Source organism: Puma concolor, chromosome A1 (genome assembly GCF_028749965.1).
Source record: "Puma concolor isolate L17-30 chromosome A1, mPumCon1.1.hap2, whole genome shotgun sequence".
Taxonomy (NCBI): Eukaryota; Metazoa; Chordata; class Mammalia; order Carnivora; family Felidae; genus Puma; species Puma concolor.
The window spans coordinates 49964199-49985528 of record NC_141667.1 but is presented as its reverse complement, the minus strand read 5'-3'; the positions used below and the strand labels follow the sequence as shown (position 1 = coordinate 49985528).

The window sequence follows — 21330 nt, the reverse complement described above, 5'->3', positions numbered from 1 at the left end:
ATAGAAAAACCTTATAAGCAAATTAAAACAGTAGTTGGAGTTGTCAGTCACCTGAACCAGCTTAGAAGCTTCTCCGCTCTAATTAGAATGTGACTATTGCTGGTTGTGTGACGAGTGCAGAATCCAAGACGTGGGGCCCTAGAGTATTAATTAGTGAAGACAAGAACTTGCAGAAAAGACTGGCTAATAACAACAGAACCAACACAACATGAGTGTTCGGGTTTATATTAAAATATGCACTGGAGACTGGTCCCCTGTGGTGTCCATAAAGGAATAGCTTTAATCATATGGGAAGAAAAGGTTAGAGCTCCAAAACACACACATCTGTTTGAAGCTGGGTTTTTTTTTTTCCTCCCACCAAATAATATTTACTGTGCAAAGGCAGCAGGGCCAGAGTGTGTTTTGAATGTGAACGAGGATACAGAATAAACCACATTTCATTTTGTAGTGTACCCCAGTTGAAAGCACTTTAAAAATTCAGTTTTTCAGCTACACTAAATCCTGGTAATTAGTGTTTCCAAACTTGTATTGGGGACACCAAAGCATTTGGGTGCATTGTAGTCATTAAAATGGTAAAGTGGATTTTTTTGTTGTTGTTGTTAAAATACTATAGGAAAAGAAAACATTTATGGATATAAGTCTTTTTCGTATAGTCATCATTAGTAATGCTTTTTAGTAGATTTTTCATTGATCTTGCATGGCACCAATATCTGTGGTCCTTGTTAATTCATCTTTATTTGCTCTTACAAGCCAGAATTGAATCTAAAGACTTAGAATTTGCTGATGAGAAAATGACAAAATTTAGTAGCATTATTTGTCTTTTTTTTTTTAATTTTAAATATTAAAGTTGGTTTTTTATATTGAAATTTTCATGTCTGTTTTTTGTGTTAAAGGGCTTGATTGACTGAATTCTTAAGGTTTTGTTTCTCCCTTACCATCCTCACAGATGAGCATGGCAAGGATCAAGGTATAAATATTCGCCAGAAGGTGAAAGAATTGGTTGAATTTGCCCAGGATGACGACAGGCTTCGTGAGGAGCGAAAGAAAGCAAAGAAGAACAAAGACAAATATGTTGGGGTTTCCTCAGACAGTGTTGGAGGATTCAGATACAGTGAGTATCAAAGACAGACTGACACCTAAGCATCAGTCTAGCTTCCTGGGTGTATTTTAAGAATCACTGAAATACGAAAGAACAAAGTACCATTTTTTTTTCTAGAAATAGAATGCTAAAGTATATGAAGTACTCATTTTGGCTCCTATTATATGGGTATTAGGAATCATCTTTTCTGTTTATATGATTTGAACCATTAATTGTTAATTAAGTGACTACGAACTTTGAGTTGACAGAGAATAAAACGTATATGCCCTTCCGTCTTGGAATTAATATTTAAAAGAAAAAAAAAGATTTCTCTACCTCACCATTTAGAACATAAAAATATAAAGTTTGATAGAGAGCTTCATCTTCCCAATCCGAAACTAAATTAGCTCTATTTTGGGCCAAAAATAGGTAAGCTTCCTATAAGTTAGTCCTGCCTCAGTCTCTTCCCATAATTAATTTGACGTAGAAAAAAGGTGACCGGTAAAACTGTCAGTTTTTCACCTAGGCCTATCACTTTTTTGTTTCTAACACATATAAGAACATTGTCGCTCATGTGTATTTTTAATGTAATAATATAGTTTCCCTAAAACAGATCATTAGGTACTTGAAACAGGAACAGAAAATAACTCTCCTTTGCAGACATGTCCCTTTGGACTCATTCTGTCTTCTCTAAGCTCTGACCGTCCCCTGGTCATTTTGTGTATACACAGACAGGCTAGTGTTATGTGTACTTAGCTACATATGGGGGCTCCCCAGTTCCCCCAACCCATATCTGAGGTTGTTTATATTTGGATTATACTGGGATCTCAGAACTCCTGCACTGGAACCGTGTAAAGATTTTCTATTTCTTACCTTGTGATTATTACAAAATAATATCTTCACCTTTTTGCTTCTTTGCTTCCTTGCTCTCAAAGAAAAAATACTGTATGTACTTCATTAACTATTAAAGGATGCTTTTAACAGGAAAATTTCTTTCTTTTATGTCTAAGCATCACATAAAAGTCAGTTCTTGAATTAAGCAAAAATGTTTCTCTTAAACAATGTTAAATATGTTTTGGAGTTTTTATTTGTTTAGGGGAGTAAGAAGTTTTTGGATTATTTGCCTACGTAGTTATTTTATTCTTTAGCTTTTTTAAAGTAGCTAGAGCAATTTAATGTGTTTTTGAAAAGGAATTGCTATTTGCAGCTCATTTTCTCATTCCGATTGCTTGTAACCCTCTTTTTACCAGCACAATATGTAATTAGATAAATTTAGAAAATTGAATAAGTTCTCAGACTCAGTCACTGTGAACTAATTGCAGCATCTGCATTAGAGAGTTGAACATCCTGTGTATTTGCATCACATTCTTGTAAAATTAGTTTTAATGTTATATATATTATTCAAAGACTTAACTGACCAACGTTAACTATTTTATGTCTTTTCATTCTGACCTTAGATGGTGCCTTGCCAGTAAACCAGTATTTTTGGTATTCATTCAGCAGGATGTCCATCACACTAATCAGTTTAGTTTCGTCTACTGTACTTTTTACTATAAATTTGTCTTTTCAGAGTCTTATCATGCTTTTATTGAAATGTACATTCACATTATTGGAAAACCACTCATTTTTATAAAGCCATCTGGTTAAAATTTTGTCATGTTCTCTTTAAGTTGGTGGTCACTTTCAAGTCTAGTAGACATATTTTGAAATCTTCTTACAGAAAATTTTGGCTTTGTAGTTTTTGCAGGCATTTCTGCAAAATGGTTTTGTTCAGTCTCCAAAGGGCTTTTTGCCACCAGAATTTGTTCACCAAAGGTCAACACAAAGGCTCAGGCACTTTTTGATTATTTTGTTACTTTTCATTGCACTTTCTCCTTTCTCTCCAGCCTGTCTTAATTTTCATTGTTTTCTTCTTTTTGACCTCATGTGATTTCTCTGTACCTTCTACTCTTGTCTTTTTAGTTGTGTTTGGGCACAGAAATGGAGAGGTTCTATTTGGTGCTTACAGTTTTTCTCCATGTGTTAGGTCCCTATGGTCAAGGACTAAAACAAATCTTGACATTTTGGGGTCTTTGTTTACTGCCATGATCTATTCTTTTTATTCTCAAATTCACACAGAGTCTCCCCAGGTTTTGCCAGTCCCAGCATATGTTTGGACTTGGTGTTTGAATAGATCATCGCTGTTCTGAACTGCGTGAGCATATTTCATGATTCTTGTCTGTGTATTTTCAGATAGTTAGAATATCCTTTTCTCTTTACAGTAATTAAAAGATGCTTTCATATGCTATGAAATCCATTGAGTTATTTTTCTAGTATGACATTAAAGATCGACAGTTATTTTCAGCATATTTACAGCATATGGGACATGTAGCATTCAGAGTGGTGTTGGTGTCTCTTAGAGTTGGTATTTTTCAAGAGACTATTGCTGTTCAATACTTTTTCTGATAATTGAAGAACCATTAAGAGACAGGAATGAAATATAATGTCTTATGTGACTTTTGTAAAAACAAAAAGATTTCCATTTCTCTTTGGCTTATATAGCCTGTGTTGGTTTTTGTGTTTTCCTCTACTCTTTTAAGAACTTCCTGATGTGCTGTGCTGTGCATTAAGGTTGTGTAAGTTTTCATAAACAAAAGCTTTTGAATCTGCATTCCTGCCACTTAATGACTGGCACTACATGCTGTGCCTTGCTGTAATTGTGTTGATTCAGCACTGTGGGAGCTTTCTGTTTTCCTTTGAAAACTATTTTATTATGAGGAAAAGCTTCAGAAATAAGGACTATAGACACCTTTTGAATTTAATGCCCTTAGAGTTGCCTTTCCTTTTAATGCTTTATATAGGTGAAAGATATGATCCTGAACCCAAATCAAAATGGGATGAAGAGTGGGATAAAAACAAGAGTGCTTTTCCATTCAGTGATAAATTAGGTGAACTGAGTGATAAAATTGGAAGCACAATTGATGACACCATCAGCAAGTTCCGGAGGAAAGATAGAGAAGACTCTCCAGAAAGATGCAGGTAGTAACACTTTGTCTCCTGGGTCTCTTGGAAAGGGTGCTAAACTTATGTAGCTGGGTTTTTGTTTATCTGAAGTTTAGTTGTTGTTGTTGTTTTTTTTTCTCTTAAAAGATTTTTAGTTTTTAGAGCAGTTTTAGGTTCACAGAAAAATTGTACACAAAGTAACAGGGTTGCCATGTTAACCTCCCATGTTGCACACGCACATGCACACACACAATTTCTCTTGTTATTAACATCTTGTATTAGTGTGGTACATTTATCATAACAGTTGAAAACCAATATTGATATACTGTTAATAACTAAAATCTATTGTTTGCATTAGGCTTCACTGTGGTGTGTAGTTCAGAAATGCATTATATCCGCCGTTATTGAACCGTACAGGCCTAGTTTCACTGCCCTAAAAATGCCCTGTGTAGAAACACGGAATGATTCGTGAATTTGCATGCCATTCCTGCATCGGGACCATGATAATCTTCTCTGCATTGTTTCAGTTTTACATTTGCTGCTAATGTGAGAGCACTGTGCAACTATTTTTCAGATGCTAGGTCAAACATTGTTTGTAATTAGTATCAATACACTGTCTGTATTGTTGTCTGTGTCCATTTATTTCTAAAGTTGATCACATTTTCTGTATGTTTTTCTTCAGGCTATTTATTGAAATTTTTTTTCCCCAGTGAGAGCTTTCACAGCTTATTTTGCATTTGGGCATCAGATGACCCAGCCATCTAAGTTATTGCTGAGGGATAGTGAAGCATATTAAGTTTAAACAAAAGTTCAAGTGTTTGAAATATAACTCTGTGACATTTTATTAGGACTCCATGCCAGTGTATACAGGAAAAAAATCTAAATGATTTTTTAAGCTAAAATGTTTTTGAGTCAGATCTGTATTAGGGTATTTGTATTTAGTTTTATGTAGAACAATATTTGGAACTTTTCAACATTCACTTTTTGTTTTTTGTTTTTGAGGGAAATGAGGGCTCCGTTTCACTTTATAAAAGTGAAAAAGGTAATATATATAGCATTTCATTTGTAAAGCAATTTTTACTAGTTCTTTGTCATTTGTGCCTTACAGTATTTCTGTTAGATAGGCTAGATCAAGAACTTTACCTTTATTTTTTAGAAGTAAAACCTGAAGCCTAATCAGACTATGGAACTTGCCTTACGTAAGTTTGTGATGGAACTGTTTGTTCAAGTGATTACCTATAACTAAATACCATCTTTTTTTTCCCTTTAAAAAAAAAAAAATCTTACCAATTCAGATTTAGGGGTCATTAAAAAGAAGTAAGTATAAAAGCATAATTTTGAAACAGTTTTGAAATACGTAGTGTCTTTGGTATGTTTATATATTAAATCTCTGAAATGCCTGTCTTTTTCAAGACTGTTTCTGGAATATGATCTTTGAAGAGCCAGAATTTACTTTTAGTACTTTAAGTATATCCATTTTACAACTACATTTCTGGCTCTGTTATACTGAAGAGTATGCATATAATAGTAAATACTAAACTTGGAAAGCTGTGTCTATTTAAGTATTCTGTGGATATTCTACTTTTTTCTCTCATTAATGTTCTTGTGGCCTCTGTATTTACATTTTTAGCTTGGTTTAGAAAACATAGTGGCCATATATTCAGTTGCTATTTCCTAAAGAGATGTGGAGATCAGGTAGGTAGGCTGGTTAGAGATCTGACTGTGTATTCTTATGTTGTTACTTTCTCTCCTTTGCCCTTCTGTCCTCAGTTTTTCTTTCTTTGCTTTGTCTTTCTTTTTTTTTTTTTTTTTTTCCTTTCTTCTCCCTTGATTTTCTTTTTTTTTTTTTTATTTTTTATGTTGCCTCTAAGACAAGATCTGCTAGAGTCCCTAAATCTTTCATATAGAGTATTTGGGTTTAAAAGAGTAAAAATATAGTGTGTATTATTTATCATAGTAACTGAGGAGCACACCAGGGACTTTACATCTTTGAGTATTTGTGAGGGAAGAGTAGATTTTGAGTCAAAGTTGCATGTGACCTCTCTGGCATGTTACCAGAATGTCAGACTTACTAGTTCATTATTAAATTCAGGAATTCATGAACATTGATCAGATATTAAGTTTCCATTTCATTGGGTACTAGTCAGTTTTATATTTTTAACATATACCTTCCACTGAAATCAAATTGGACATCAGAAAGGTAAGAAATTTTAGTGGCAGTCTGTAGGTCATTTGTTGCTGCGAGAAATTGGTAAGGGACAGGGGCTTTTGAACACTTAATCAGAACTTGTAGATTCCTGAAAATGCTTATAAATAAAAATACAGTTAACGTTTGTACTCTGTGGGAAGCTGTTCTTGATCCTTGATTTATACGGGTTCCAAATTGGTTTATATTTAAGTAGTAATTGCTTTAGATTTGTGTGGGTTAAATTAGTATAGTTTTAAGGAGAATTTTAAGTGTTTCATTTCAAAATATTCATAAATTAAACCATCTACTCCAAAATTAAGTAATGTAGATAATGGAACATATTTTAGGTAATTCCTCTGTCCTGCTTGCACTAGGAAAAAAAACCCAATTGCTTTATTACTGAAGAATAGATTAATGCTGATGTTTGTAATTCATGGCATATGAAAATACCCAGTTTTTTTTCATATTGTGTATGTTTTTCTTTTGCCCTATTAAGATAAAAAAATCATTTTGAATATGCCTAAAAAGGAATTATTTCAAAGCATTTTAAATATACTTTTTTCCTCTAAAGCAGTTTTCATAGTTATGTAAAAGTTTGTTTCCTCATGCTATAGTAAAATAGAGCACTGTTGTACTGTGCAATACCTCCTTTTTTTTTTTTTTTTACATTTACAGATGAGAATTTAGTCATTTGAATATAGTTAGGATAGTGGTTGAAAAGGTATCCATTGGAATTGTAATAATTTATTATGTATTTGTATTAGTATATAAGAGTCAGTGACAGAATTGTTATTTAAGTGGGACGGTAGTTTGCACACAATCCATTTCAAGAAAGTGGTTGTCAAATGCAGATGTTTAAGCTCACAGTCTCCTCAGTTGATTCGGATATGGTAATAATCCTGCCATTTTATTTTTTAATTAAGCTTTAAATCTATAATGCATAAACATTTGAATAATTTCAGGCTTTTTTTATTTGTACACATTTATGTAAATATGTTTTTTTAGCAGTGTTTTAGACTTACCTAGGGAATTGAGTGGGTTCCCATTTCCCCTCCCCAACACATATATAACATTATTCAGATAGCTTAGATAATATTCTATTGATCTCTGTCAAATAGTCAAAGTATGGAATTTTGGAGTCACTGCATTTGAAATTCTTTAGCTCAAATCACTGAGGGCTCCATTTTAAAATAATCCCTCATCTTATTATTTTGTTTCATTTTTAATATCTTTTAGCGACAGTGATGAGGAAAAGAAAGCAAGAAGAGGCAGATCTCCCAAAGGTGAATTCAAAGATGAAGAGGAGACTGTGACGACAAAGCATATCCATATCACACAGGCCACAGAGACCACCACAACCAGACACAAGCGCACAGCAAATCCTTCTAAAACCATTGATCTTGGAGCAGCAGCACATTACACAGGGGACAAAGCAAGTCCAGATCAGAATACTTCAACTCATACACCTCAGTCTTCACTGAAGGTGGGAATGGCATGAGTTTACACATTGAACACAGTTTTATTCTTATGAATTACTTTTAGAATTACTGAGTTAGTAGGGTTGGGCGTTTGTAGGCAGTCATATTAATTATAGATCATTTGGCCTGTATTACTCAGAGTCATTAATAAAAAGAAATCTCTTTGGGGAAAAAAACCTGTCCAATTGCTGAATGATTGTGCACTTTCTGTGAAAGTAGAAATGACACTTTTGGTTCATTTGGGAAGGGTGGTGAATCAGAATGTAGCGCATTTGTTCCTTTCTAAGAACATCACTGGTTGCCAAATACAGTAAGATTCACTAAAGAAAATGGGAGTATTTTAGAAGATGTAAGAAATGACAAAAGAGGACCAAGTAGATATACAGAGGAGACAGTCCCATTTAATACAGTCGTTGCCTATAAAGAGAGGCTTATTTGCCTGGTGGTCACTACTGATCAGTGGCAGCACTGCCTTCTTCTACCTTCTTCATTTATTTTTTATTCACCCACAGAAAATGAAATCTACTTAGTAGATACCTGGCCACAAGCTAGTGTTTTGTCTGTCTCCCCCCCACTAGTGTTTACCTGGCTTTGCATCAGAAGCAGATAAAAACTAGGGAAGACATTTTTCTAATGTATCCTGCAAATTGTAGTTAACTCAACTTTTGCCAAATACCTTGTTTGTATAATTTCACCCATCTTTTTAGTTTTGATGAAAATCTCAGAATTAGAACTCAACTTTAGTTGTAGTTAAAAAGAGGAAATGGCTCTTTTAGTGTTTTGTGGTCCTTTCCCCTGCTGTGGAGACAGTTCGCTTACTCATGGCCATATTCAGGATGTGGTAGATCGTTATAATTAAAGCCTGATACATAATGGCTGTTATAAGGAAAATTCATGTAAGCCTACATGGGGAAAATCATCCAAACTGTATAACTTTTTTAATGATAAATTAAGACTTTTGTATCTTAAAGGATTTTAAATATTAGTTTGTAGTATAGACTAAATACATGTCACTCTGCCATAAATATTTTATATTTATAGTGTAAGCTTTGTGATTTTTTTTTTAATACAAAAAAAACATCAAGGAGGCCAGAGTTTTTGGAAAATTATTCAATTGCTTGGATCTCTTTTAATCTCAAAACCTTTTTGAACCAGCATATAGTACTTCAGGGCTCAAATTAACACACCTAGAAACTTACAGTGTTTCCCTATTGCCTGGCGTTTCTGTTCTAATTTGTCATATACGTATTGAACACACAGGACATACACATCAAGGTGCTTAGGACTATAGGGAAGAGGAAAAATAGTATTATAAACTCCAGCCCCACATTTTAGTTTGGGAACTAAATGTGAAGCAATTAGATGTGAAGGTATATTAAACAACATAGAATGACTTGTGTGGTATACAAACAGTAATCAAAGAATCATCGAATCTAAAATCATAGAATTTTAAAGCTGGATAGGATCTTGGTCTCTAATCTAGTGGATCTCATGCCTAGTGGTTCTTATGCCTTAGAATTCTCAAGCGAGCTTTGTCAGACTTGTATAGGCCAAGATCCCACCCTGGGCAGTTATGACTCAATATGTTCTGATGGGCTGGGGCATAAGTATTTTCTAATGCTTCTTAAATGATTCTGATATATAGCATTAAGATTTCAGTGGGATCTGGAAGGTATATTTTCCATAGTGAAATGCAGTTAAGAAAAGAAGTGAGTTTGGGAAAACAGTGTAGAGGTTAGGGATTTTACGTTGCTGTGGATAGAATTACTTAAAAATAACTATCTCTCCATAAGGATTCAAGGTCACATCTCTTTCTTCAGAAATCTAAATGTACCTTTATTAAGATATTACAGGTATTACAGAATTAGAGATGAATAGAGCAGATTTAGGATAAATAGTATAAATTATTTTCTGAACTTAGTAAGTTCTGTGTGTGTTTTCAGACTTCAGTGCCTAGCAGTAAGTCATCTGGTGACCTTGTTGATCTGTTTGATGGCACCAGCCAGTCAACAGGTAAGCTTCCACATTGGCTTCTTTCTTCTTAGTAGTCTCGATTTCAGAATAATTTTTCAAAATGCCACATAAATGATAGAATGAAAAATAAAATTTTTTGCATTGGATTTATTTTTAATGTGAGATTAGTGAGCTTTGAGCATTGTTTGGGGAAAATTGTTTATTGCCTACAATAGAGAAGTGTGCTTAAATATTTGACCAATGATTCAGTAACATCTGTCTCCTTAATTTCTTAGTGCTGAGTATTTGGGGTCCTTTGCTTTCTCTATAAGCAAAATGTACTGTGCTCTGCCCATTTTACTCTTTCCTTAAATCTTAATTCTGGCTCTCAACATCAGCTATGGTAGTTCATTTCAACTTTCGTTCAGTTATGCAATAAGTATTTATTGAACCAGACACTGGTCTCAGCGCTTGAGGTATAATGTTTAGTGAAACAAAGTTCTTGCCCTCGTGGGAAGGTCAGGTGGAGGAAGTAATCATTAATCAAAGAGTCACACATAGTTATCTAGTGATAAACATGCTGAGAGCTTTGGAGGAAAGGGGCATTCTATGAAAGTAGGTAACTACCTACCTGACATATTTTAAGGGGGCTGTAGCAAAAGAATACTTTCTTTACCAAGATTTTCTTATAGTTGGGATTAGTGATTTCTTCAATTAGATTTTCAGTAAATGCCAGATTTTGAGTTATTACCTACATATTGTTTTCAAGAAAGTTGATATTTTAGGTTGCATTTAATGATTATGTAGTTCTAACAAAGTCCTATGCTGCAAGTCAAAACAGCTTAAGAAATACAATTTTTGTTCAAAGACCATCTTTCCCAATCTGTTTAAAGTTTATTTCACATTAAAACGTAAATGGCAAGATTGGTGTATAAGCAATGCAAAGTAAATCTATTGTTCCTTGATATGTGTAGTGATTTTTCAAAAATGAATTGTTTTGAAATTTACATTAGTGTTTGAGTGGAGGTCTGTGATGGAAATTACTTTTCATTGATAGTTAAAGACATGTAATTAATAGAAAATCTTCTGTTATCTTCTCCTTGTTCATTATTGTAAAATTCTTGCACTCAGAGTGAACTTCATGGGGCATCTGGTTCAACCAAGTTTCTGAGCTTCTTCAGTTCCTATTCCCTTTTTTCTATAACTCTAACTCTTTCTAAAATTATACTGTAAACTCTATTGAACTGTCATGCCAAAGGTTACAAACAACTACATCAGTGGTTTAACAATTTATGTGCTATCTTTCTGTATGTTTAAAATTTTAACTGTAGTATTAACTGTTAGTTAGCATGTGGTCCTATAATTCAGACATAGTGTCACAGAATATCAACTATTTTGGACTCCCTGGCATGAAATATTAAGGACCCCTTTTCATGCATTTGTGGAAAGTTTTAATGGAGCAATCAGAGAAAAATTAACTAGGAAGGTCAGATAAGTGATGTAACTTTTTTCCTCCGTGATACCAAGATTGCTTTGAACAGAGAGAATTATTAAATACCAACATGCTTCCTTTGCTTGGCAAGAAACTGTTGAGTGGTTTTTCTTCTCCAGTGCAAACAGTAGGTTGACTAATTAAATAGAAGTAGCGATTAATATTAATACAATAATTGAGACAAAACTTGAATGAAATCTGGAAGGCTTCTTGCCTTAAATGTTTGTTTTATCATAGCATTCTCTAAAAACAAGCTGAATGTGGGTTGACATCAGAATTATTTTTTTAAAGTTATTTGAAATAGTATGTTTAACCAGTTTGTGTAGACCCCCCCCAAATCAGCACATAAATTTTGTTACTCCAAATCTCTATTTAAATACTTTAGTAATATATTTTATTTTTGTTTTGTTTTTAAGTTTATTTATTTTGAGAGAGAGAGCTTGCATACGTGCGTGTGCAGGTGGGGGAGGGGCAGGGAGAGAGGGAGAAAGAGAATCCCAAGTAGGCTGTGCACCATCAGCACAGGGCCTGATGCAGGGCTCAATCTCATGAACCATGAGATCATGACCTGAGCCCTATATCAAAAATTGGACACTGAGCCACCTACTTAACCACCCAAGTGCCCCTTTAATCATATATTTTAAATTGAATTCAGCAGTGGAAAAAATATTGGATATTAAATCTTTAGTACCTACACACGAAAAAGTCTAAGAATCAACCATATTAGCATTGCTATTCGGCATGCCATTTGGGTGTCGTTTACCAGATGTGCCTATACTTACGATATTACTATCATGCAAGTAATATGGGCATGAACTGTAAACCTAAGCAGATATGGTGGCATCTGTACCTCTCACCAGATAAATACCTCCTTTGAGAATATGCTCAGGTTTTCTTTTTTTTATGTGTTACTACATCCTTTTTGTTAACATCTTCAAAAGCATGTGTGGTAAAATGATTGTAGAATATCTACCAAGTTTTAAAATACACATGTGAAACCCATTCGCCAAGATTGATTTGAGAGACTGTCTTGATACATATCCCACTATGGTGATGTTCTTATAAAATCTGCACTGAAAGGATATTTTGGTGACTTTTACATATAGTACATTTCTAAGTAAACATTTTTCAAAATGAATAATTCAAAGTGTTTAGAAAATAAACCAACTAGAATGCCAAAAACATCCCATTTCATTTTTTAGTATATCTCCTCTCTTTAAAAGTCTGCATCGTCTCCTTTGTTCCTTTCTAATTAAGGAATTTAAGTCTTGATTAACGTACTATTCTGTAAGTTAATAAATAAGGTTGAAGAGAACATACACCATACTCAGTGCAAATAGAAAGACATTACCTGACTTGCAGTATGTTTTGAATTCTTTTTTTTTTAGTTTTAAAGTTTTTTTAAAGATTGAAATATGTCAAATTTAAAATTTTTATTACATTTGTATTTGAACCTGTTGCCTTGTACCTAGTAATCACAAAAATTAGTTGAGGATATTCACTTGAATATGAACCATGTTGTTATAGATTCAGTACACCAATTTATGTATTAGAATTTCCATGGGAGTTATCTGTAGTTTAAGCCAAGCTTACTAAAAATAAAAAGGTTTAACATTCTCTTCACTAATTGAAAGTAATGCATGCTCATTTTAGAAATTTGATAGAAAACAAGTGATTCGCCATGACTTGGATACATAAACTGTTAATAATTTGGATGAATACTCTTTTTTTTAAATATACTTTCTATGTATTCAGTCAATATATTTGTTTAAACATTTATTATGTGGCAAAATGTTTTCAGGCTTTTGGATAAGGGTTTTTTTTTGTTGTTGTTTTTCTTTTTCCCCTGTGAACTGCTTTTCACCTGAAATCTCATGACTGTTTCCCTATGATCGTTGGTATTCCTTTACAGATTTTTAACTGCCTTATATCTTAATCCTGTATGGATATACTGTAATTTATTTAACCAATCAGTTTCTTATTTGGGGAGTGTTAGGTTTTGGGGGGTTTTTGTCCAAATTTTTCTCTATTATAGTAGTGGAATCATATCTTTCAGAACCATCCAGTTTGGTAAGGAGAAAATAACATTTCATTTAATTTTGCATTTGTTTGGTGAGTTTGAAAACTTCCCATGTTTTTATAGACCAGTTGTAACCTGTGTATTCATATTCCTTTGTCCATGTCTTTGAGTAGGAGTATTTATCCTTATTGTTTTATGTTTAAACTTCTTACGTATATGTATTAATCTTTGTCATAGATTTATAATTTTTTGCATTTTGTCATTTTAATTTTGTACTTAACTAGAATTCTTCTTGCAGAAGTTTGTTTTTTATATTGTAATCTGGATTAAGTTCTTTGTTGAAGAAAATTTCCATTTGTAGCTTAAGCGCTGTCTAGTTCAGCTATATTTTTCCTGTTCACAGTATTGCTTTGGAAAATACATGTTCCCAGCTGGTGATTGTAAATAACCTCCTTGCTGTCCTGAAAAGGCAGATGGAAATGGTTCATTTATAATGACAGCTCTCATGTGGGAATCTTGAAGAATAGCTCTTGTTGTGAAATTTAGCAGTCTTCCACATGCAGCAGTTTTTGGTGCACTCTTTTATTTAAATTCCCTTAGATAGAAATTATCTGGGAAAATGGTTCAGTATAGAAAATTTGTGTTGAATTTAAGATATTGATATGAATAACATCATACATCTAGGTAGGGACAGTCCTCCCTAGAGAGAGAAACTTTTCCTAAAAGAAATAAAGAGATTTTGAATTGTTGAGATAGTTTTCAGAGTTGAAGGTCACATTGTGTAAAACCTATGTAGAACCATAATTTGTGGCACTTCAAAAGATTAGAGAAAATTTTAAGCCCTTTTCAAGAAAAGGTGACTTCCTTTTGTAAAATATTTATGTGTGTTTCCATTCTTTACTTGCAGTGTTTGTAAATTGGTTATGTTGAAATCAGACTCCCTATAGTATGAAGAGGTAGAATATTTGCTATAGATAAATTATAAGTACAGTATAATTTCAGTTTAGATGTTAGAATGTAGGACAGTGGAATAACCAAAGTAGGTAATTATCTGATATATCAAATTAGGATATGACAAAAATAAAACATCTTACCCAGTCTGAAGTTAGGATCCTGTAGTATTCAGATGCCTTTTTCTGCATCATGCATTTTCTTTGTAGCCCAGACTGGAAAAGATTTGAAAATCCCTAGCTGTTTTACCATAATAAATTACATATTGATGTTTATTCACTGTCAGATGAAGCAAATTAAAATAATCTCCAATTTTCAAATCCCTTAATGTTACCATAAATGATTAACTGTCATTCTGTTACCTAACAGTATACTTTGATCAATATTTTTAACATGAAGGAACAATACAGAAGACAAATTTATGAATATAAAGCAGCAGCCGTTTGCAACATTCATTTCCCTGCTAGCTTTTATTAATATATGTCCTTGTTTATATAGCTTAAAAATATAGCTCATGGATTTTTTATGCCCCTCCCCTCATTTTATCATGATGTATGTATCTTCAAAGAAGAGAAAAACAAATCACTGTATTATTATCCTTTGAATAAAGCAAAAGTAGCTAGATGAGCTGTAGTGTTGGTAAGAGCGGAGAAACTTGGCCTTGGTAGGAGTTAGTTCATGGTGAGTAAGGATATATGTGAATATGTGCATCTGTAATGAGGTAAAAAAATGAGAAATGTTTATGCCTGCTGATAGTTGCCTACAGTAAATGTGCATTAAAAAGAAATACCAGGTACACATGTATAAGAAACTGATTTGTTCCTTGTATTACTGCTGGCCATTTATTAAGAAGGGGAGATGGTTCTAGTTTAATTAACCCAGTTGAGTGTAGCAGATGGGGCAGAATGTCTTGCAGCGATAAGACAATTCAGAAATGGCACCAGATGTTGGAAGCTGTCCCCGGTGGTATTTGAGTGCAGCCCAGATGTTCCAGTCCCACCTGGCTAGTTTCTAAGCACTGCAGGCTAAGCAGCTGTGATGTAACCTATATAATGTTCGCATAACACTAAAAGCACCATAATTGAACTGCCGCTCTAAACTTCTAAGGTTGTGACTCTTAAGAGGTGAAATCTTTAAGGACAAAGAAAAATAAGGACAGGTATTTAAGGTTTTAGATCCTTTGGCTGTTGCTATTCCATTGATAACTGAATTGACAGAAATGGAATATTAAAATTGAGTGTAATATTACCGTTCAATTTGTTAGTGAAAGTAAATATTTGTAACCACATAGTGTTTACAAATTAAAAAAATTTTTTTTAATTTTTTTAACATTTATTCAGTTTTGAGAGAGAGAGAGAGAGACAGAGTGTGAGTCGGGGAGGGGCAGAGAGAGAGAGGGAGACACAGAATCCGAAGCATGCTCCGGGCTCTGAGTGGTCAGCACAGAGCCAGACGCGGGGCTCGAACTCAGGGACTGCGAGATCATGACCTGAGTCGAAGTCAGACGCTCAACTGACTTGAGCCACCCAGGCACCCCACAAATAAAAATTTTTATCAGAATGTGATGTTATGCACACAGAGATTGATTTGCAGCCTTTGGATCTCATTTCAAACCTACAGAAAATTTGCCACATTTTCTTTATCTCTCTCTAGATCTTTTGTTTTTAATTTGCTGTATACCATTTGTTTATTGTGTACCATTTGAGAGAAAATTGGAAATACCAGGACATTCTGCCCCCAGGATACTTCAGCATATAACTTCTTACAACAAGGACATTCTTCTTTATAATAATTACAATACAGTTATCATACTTGGGAAGTTTAACATTTAAACAGTATTGTCTAGTATACAGACCATATTCAAATTTTCCTGATGTCTCAATTATGTCACTTCAGGATAGCACTTTTTTAAAAATCCATAATCCAATCAGGGATCATGCATTTCATGTACTTGTCATGTTTCCTTAGACTCCTTTAATCTCTAGTAGTCCCAGCCTTTTTTGTCTTTTATGATGTTGACATTTTCTGAAGAATCTGGAGAGTTGTTTTGCAAAATGTCACTCACTTTGTAATTTGTCTGATTCATTCCTTATGATTAGATTCAGGTTAAATATTTTTGGTGGGAATTCTTAACACAGGTGATGATCTCCTTTTGAGTTCCTTGCATTACAGAGCCCATGAATACTATTTTATCTGATTACTAATGACATTAAATTTAATCAGTTGTTTAGGATGATATCCATTCAGTTTGTCCAGTGTAAAAGTAGTTTCATTCCTTTGTATTTACCGAGTAGTCTGTGGGATGATGTTTAGCGATTATGTATCTTATTCCCTAGCAACATTTTACCCAGGTTTTAGCATCCACTGAAGATTCTTACAAAGAGCATAATTGACTGGATAAACCACAGGTCCACACTATGTTCAGGCAATGTAAGTGAGGGATAACTTTAATCACAAATGTGGTGTCAATTACTTACAAGATAAAGAACTGAGAAATGTAAGAGTTTGTGGTAGTTTAAAAGGAACATGGTGACATGAAAACCTAGATCTACAAACTAGCTTTTCTAATGGCTCTGGAGCCTCTAATATTGGGTAGTTTTTAAGTGTGGTGCTAAAATGGCTTCCTGAAATTGCTGTCAGTGGTTCTGTGGTTTTATCAGTTTAACTTTTCTTCATGCTTAATTTCTAGGAGGATCAGCTGATTTATTTGGAGGATTTGCTGATTTTGGCTCAGCTGCTGCATCAGGCAGTTTCCCCTCCCAAGGTATGATACAATTTGGTCAGAAATCTAGGAGTTATCAAAACCAAATAATTCCCTTCCCCACCAGATCAGCTTCATTTTGGTATTTTACTCCTTGTAGTATTTATCATTCCTAAATCCTAAAGGATTTATTCACAAAAGTATTTTACTGGGTCAATGTCTTAATGTGCCAAATGGATTAATGTGGTTGTAAACAACTCAGGCAGGCACACCTAAATAAAATTGCCCTTATTCATAAGTGACTCTTGTTTAGTTTTGGGGTGCAGGGCAGTTTGGGTGGGGAGTGTGAATAAGTGTAAATAATCTCAGTGGGATGAATATTATGGTTTATGTTTAGCTTATATGTTATGATCCCAAGGATGGGATTAGGCAGACTATCTTAGTAAAATTTATTTCTTTGTGATTTAAATATATTAAGAGGATTTTTGTAAAAAAATAAACTTCATTTTGACACATCCTTAAATAGTGAGCAATTGAACCTCAGGCAAAACTTCTCTTCATGTCAGATTAGAAATTTTTAAAATGCCCTAGACTTATCGTAGTGGTCATTTTGCAGTATATTCAGATATCAAATCTTTATGTTGTATACCTGTAATTAACAACGTAGGTTTAAACATCAGGGATTGAAATGAAGCGCTTGTCTTTTTTTTCCCTTTCTTCGTTACTATTTTTTACCTTACTGTCCCTGCCATATACTATGGTAGCTGTTTAACTTTGGAAAAGCTTCTGAGCCTCCCAACTTTAGAATCAGGAACATCACTTGACATGGTTCTTTATAAGGACAGAGTAATGTCTATAAAAGTGTATAGAAAGGGACTAAGTTCATTAAGTGTCCTTTCTTCTTTAAGTTATAAAGGAGTTGGCTGTAAGGTTTTTTGTATAAAATCTTATCAGTCTGAAGTTTGAGAGAGAGTATGGAAATTTAGTTATAACTTTTAAACATGAAGTGAGGCAGGGAGAAAAATGTAATTTAACTGAATGAGCCTTACTCATTTCAGGTACAGTAACCATTCGATTAATGGAATTAAAATTTATATTTACTGATGCCTGATTGAGGTTTGTGAGGATTTAGGAAGAAAGATGCATAGGTTTTAATCATCTGGGGTTTTGATAGCCTACTTGTGTAAATTCTGAGTATTTCCCAGAAACCAGAATTGTGGAGTAATTAACTTCATTTCAAAAGCATGGTTATGCCCTCTAAGGGTTAATAACTTACTTTAGGCAAGTCAAGTGGAAGATAAACATTGCCCTAATTTTACAGACTGTCTGTGTAATTCTCAAAAGTTTTTATGTATATAAACTTGCCTACTATGCAAATAATTCGAATATGTTAATGTTGCTAAGTGATACATCTCTTCATCTGTATGCATGTGATTAATATAACCTGATCACCATTACGCAAGGGGCTGAAACTGTTGCAACAATGATTAATCATTTCTGAACAATATATGCCCTACTAGAAATCTCTTCTTCCTATGATTAATCATCTCAGATAAAGTTTTCGGATGGGGCAACACATTTTGCCCCAGTTTCCATTCTTACTCTGTTTTATAGATCAAGCAAATAGAAAGTCAGCATAAAGTACCTTTATCCAGCAGTCTTTCTTAAATTAGTTTAAATTGTTTAATATATAGAACTAATTGTAAAACTCTTAATTCAGTCTCTTTTTTGTAAAGAAGATCAAAGACATGTTTTATAGTAAAACCCTGAGGTAATGAAGATTAGCCCAGTTCTTGTATTAAATTGTTGGTAGAGTGTGGATTTTCTAAGTGACTTATTTTCTTTTGAAGGGGCTTACATTTTAATATGGTAATAGAAGAAAATAATTTTAAAGACTTAATGTTATTGTTCTCTTTAGATATTTAGCATAGTGAGAGACAGTATTGCAATGGCTGGTTACCTTTAGGCTAGACAAAATGTATTTCCAAGTTGTAAGTGAACATGGAGTACAGAGTGACGGTGTTTTTCACTTGGCAGTATATACTGTTCTCTTTCAGATGACAGTTTATGTGTAGCTCTGTCTTCACCTTTGCTTTTTCAACTTCCATTAATTCTTATTTACTTGTCCCTTTCTTAAGGAAAGGTTAATTTACTTAGAATCATGCATAGTCTACTTAAAAAAGAACATTTTTAAGTATCAATTGCCTTTATATTTATTGTGTTCCAAATAGTAGATGTATTGCAGAATTTATAGAAGCGTGACTTACACTTTTTTCTGGCATACCTAAACGAAAGAGATGGCGGTACCTTTGGTCCTCCCCTGTGTTTTCACAATTAATCCATAGTAACAATAACAAATTATAAGTGGCACTTACTGTATATGATTTAATCTTTACAACTTAGATTTTTTTTACAAAGTGAGACACAGAGAGGGTTATGTAACTTGCCCAGGGTCACTTAGCTAGTAAGGTACAAAATCCATGCTGTTAAGCATTGTAGTCCATCCGTCAATTAACCTCTTAACAACTTTTACATTATTGAATGCATTAAATCTTAAACTTGTTGTAATTATCTTTGTCGTATTGAGGGTTTTTCCCTTTTTTTTTTTTTTTAATTTTTTTAATGTTTATTTATTTTTGAGAGACAGAGACAGAACATGAGCAGGGGAGAGGGGGAGACACAGAATCCGAAACAGGCTCCAGGCTCTGAGGTGTCAGCACAGAGCCCAACACAGGGCTTGAACTTAGGAATCGTGAGATCATGACCTGAGCCAAAGTCAGACTCCCAATCACCTAAGCCACCGAGACGCCCCTTCCCTTTGTTTTAAATATTAGCATTGAGTTCCTCTCTTAAGACTATACCCTGCTTTTTATTTAAATAAATAAATTGAGGGGCGCCTGGATGGCTTAGCTGGTTAAGCGTCTGACTTTTGGTTTCAGCTCAGGTCATGATCTCACAGTTGGTGAGTTTGAGTCCCGCATCAGGCTCCACTCTGATAGCATGGAACCTGCTTGGGATTCTTTCTCTCCCTCTCTCTCTGCCCCTCCCCTGCTTGCTCTATCTCAAAATAAATAAACTTAAAAAATGTTTAAATAAATGGATAGATTAGATTAGATAGGTAGGTAGATGAAAGAGAGAGAGAGAGAGAATGGTCCCACTGGAAGCAAGCACTGTGCTAGGGTTATACCGTGGCTATCTATAGCCCTTGTGTTGTCAATGGAAGCATGGCCAAAAGAGTGAGAACTTCTTGCAGAAATTTACTAACCCTACTCTTAATTTTACTGAGTCCTTTTCTCTGTGCTTTTTTTTTTTCTTTTTTTTATAAATTTAATGTCATGAATTTGGGTTTTTATTTACTTGAGACCATGTAAGTCATAGTTTGATTTCTCTTTGAACCTTTCCAAGTAATGAATGGGTGAAATGAGTTGAATTCTCTAATTTTGTTGAGTGTCTCTTCACATGAGGATTCTCGATCTCCCCAAAAAAACTTTTACCAGGTAAGTTTTCTTTTTCCTTTTCATATTTGTTGAGCTGGCAGCATATTTAATACGCAAACTCAGGTTGAAGAAACTTTTGATTGTAATTTCTACGTATCACCCCAGACCTGCTATGAGGCGAATTTTACTTTATATGTGGATTTTTTTTTCCTTTGCCACCTTGTTAACATTTGTGGAATATTCATGAGAAAAAATAATGTCCAGATGGAGATGGTATATGCAGATGTTAATCTGGGTGGACACAGATCGGCTCTAATTTGTTTCAGTTCGTAGACTGTTCTATTTGTTCTGTGCATTTCAGAAAGTTTCTTACCCCTGTTGTCCTTTCTTTCTCAGTTACAGCAACAAGTGGGAATGGAGACTTTGGTGACTGGAGTGCCTTCAATCAAGCCCCATCAGGTCCTGTTGCCTCCAGCGGTGAGCTCTTTGGCAATGCCTCACAGCCAGCTGTGGAACTTGTCAGTGGCTCACAATCAGCTTTAGGTCCGCCTCCAGCTGCCTCAAATTCTTCAGACCTGTTTGATCTTATGGGCTCGTCCCAGGCAACCATGACATCTTCCCAGAGTATGAATTTCTCCATGATGAGCACTAATACTGTAGGCCTGGGGTTGCCCATGTCAAGATCACAGGTAAGTTGTCTGTGTCCCTTGCAGATTCCTCATCTTTGAGATTCCGTAACTGATGTAATGATAAACTAACATGAAATAGGAAAATAAGCCATACATAGGTTGTTTTGGCACATTGCATTTACCTTACATTTTTTTCCCCTACTATAGTCATTCAGGTTCTAGAGGGCAAGGCCTCTCACCCATCTTGTAGGCCATGCAAAGCGAAGCGCGATGCCTTACACAGAGGAGTCACTTCATAAAAATTTATTGAATTAATAAATAATTTTGTATTTAATAGTTTAATAAAAACTGTTTTTAAGAAGGAATAGAGCTATTGCTTCACCCGTGGCCTATATTCACTCAGTAAAATCTCTGATCCTTA

The 21330-nt window shown here is 34.3% G+C and overlaps 2 protein-coding genes and 1 non-coding gene across 4 annotated transcripts in view; 1 reads left to right on the top strand and 2 right to left on the bottom strand.

Annotated features, from left to right (window-relative positions):
- LSM11 (LSM11, U7 small nuclear RNA associated) overlaps positions 1 to 21330 on the bottom strand; it is an 88509-nt gene that overhangs the window by 21877 nt on the left and 45302 nt on the right. The window contains exon 5 of the mRNA XM_086703996.1: positions 14286 to 14357. Coding sequence (XP_086560122.1) covers positions 14286 to 14357 — 72 coding nt within the window. The remainder of the gene's footprint in view (positions 1 to 14285; positions 14358 to 21330) is intronic.
- Positions 1 to 21330, top strand: part of CLINT1 (clathrin interactor 1) — a 59246-nt gene that overhangs the window by 33749 nt on the left and 4167 nt on the right. For both annotated transcript variants that reach the window (XM_025923556.2, XM_086703828.1), the window contains exons 5-10: positions 947 to 1111; positions 3919 to 4096; positions 7485 to 7731; positions 9670 to 9739; positions 16832 to 16906; positions 20677 to 20969. In XM_025923556.2, the coding sequence (XP_025779341.1) occupies positions 947 to 1111; positions 3919 to 4096; positions 7485 to 7731; positions 9670 to 9739; positions 16832 to 16906; positions 20677 to 20969 (1028 nt within the window). The remainder of the gene's footprint in view (positions 1 to 946; positions 1112 to 3918; positions 4097 to 7484; positions 7732 to 9669; positions 9740 to 16831; positions 16907 to 20676; positions 20970 to 21330) is intronic.
- Positions 4511 to 4616, bottom strand: LOC112861842 (U6 spliceosomal RNA). The gene has a single exon (XR_003223728.1). It is a non-coding gene; the product is annotated as a U6 spliceosomal RNA (small nuclear RNA).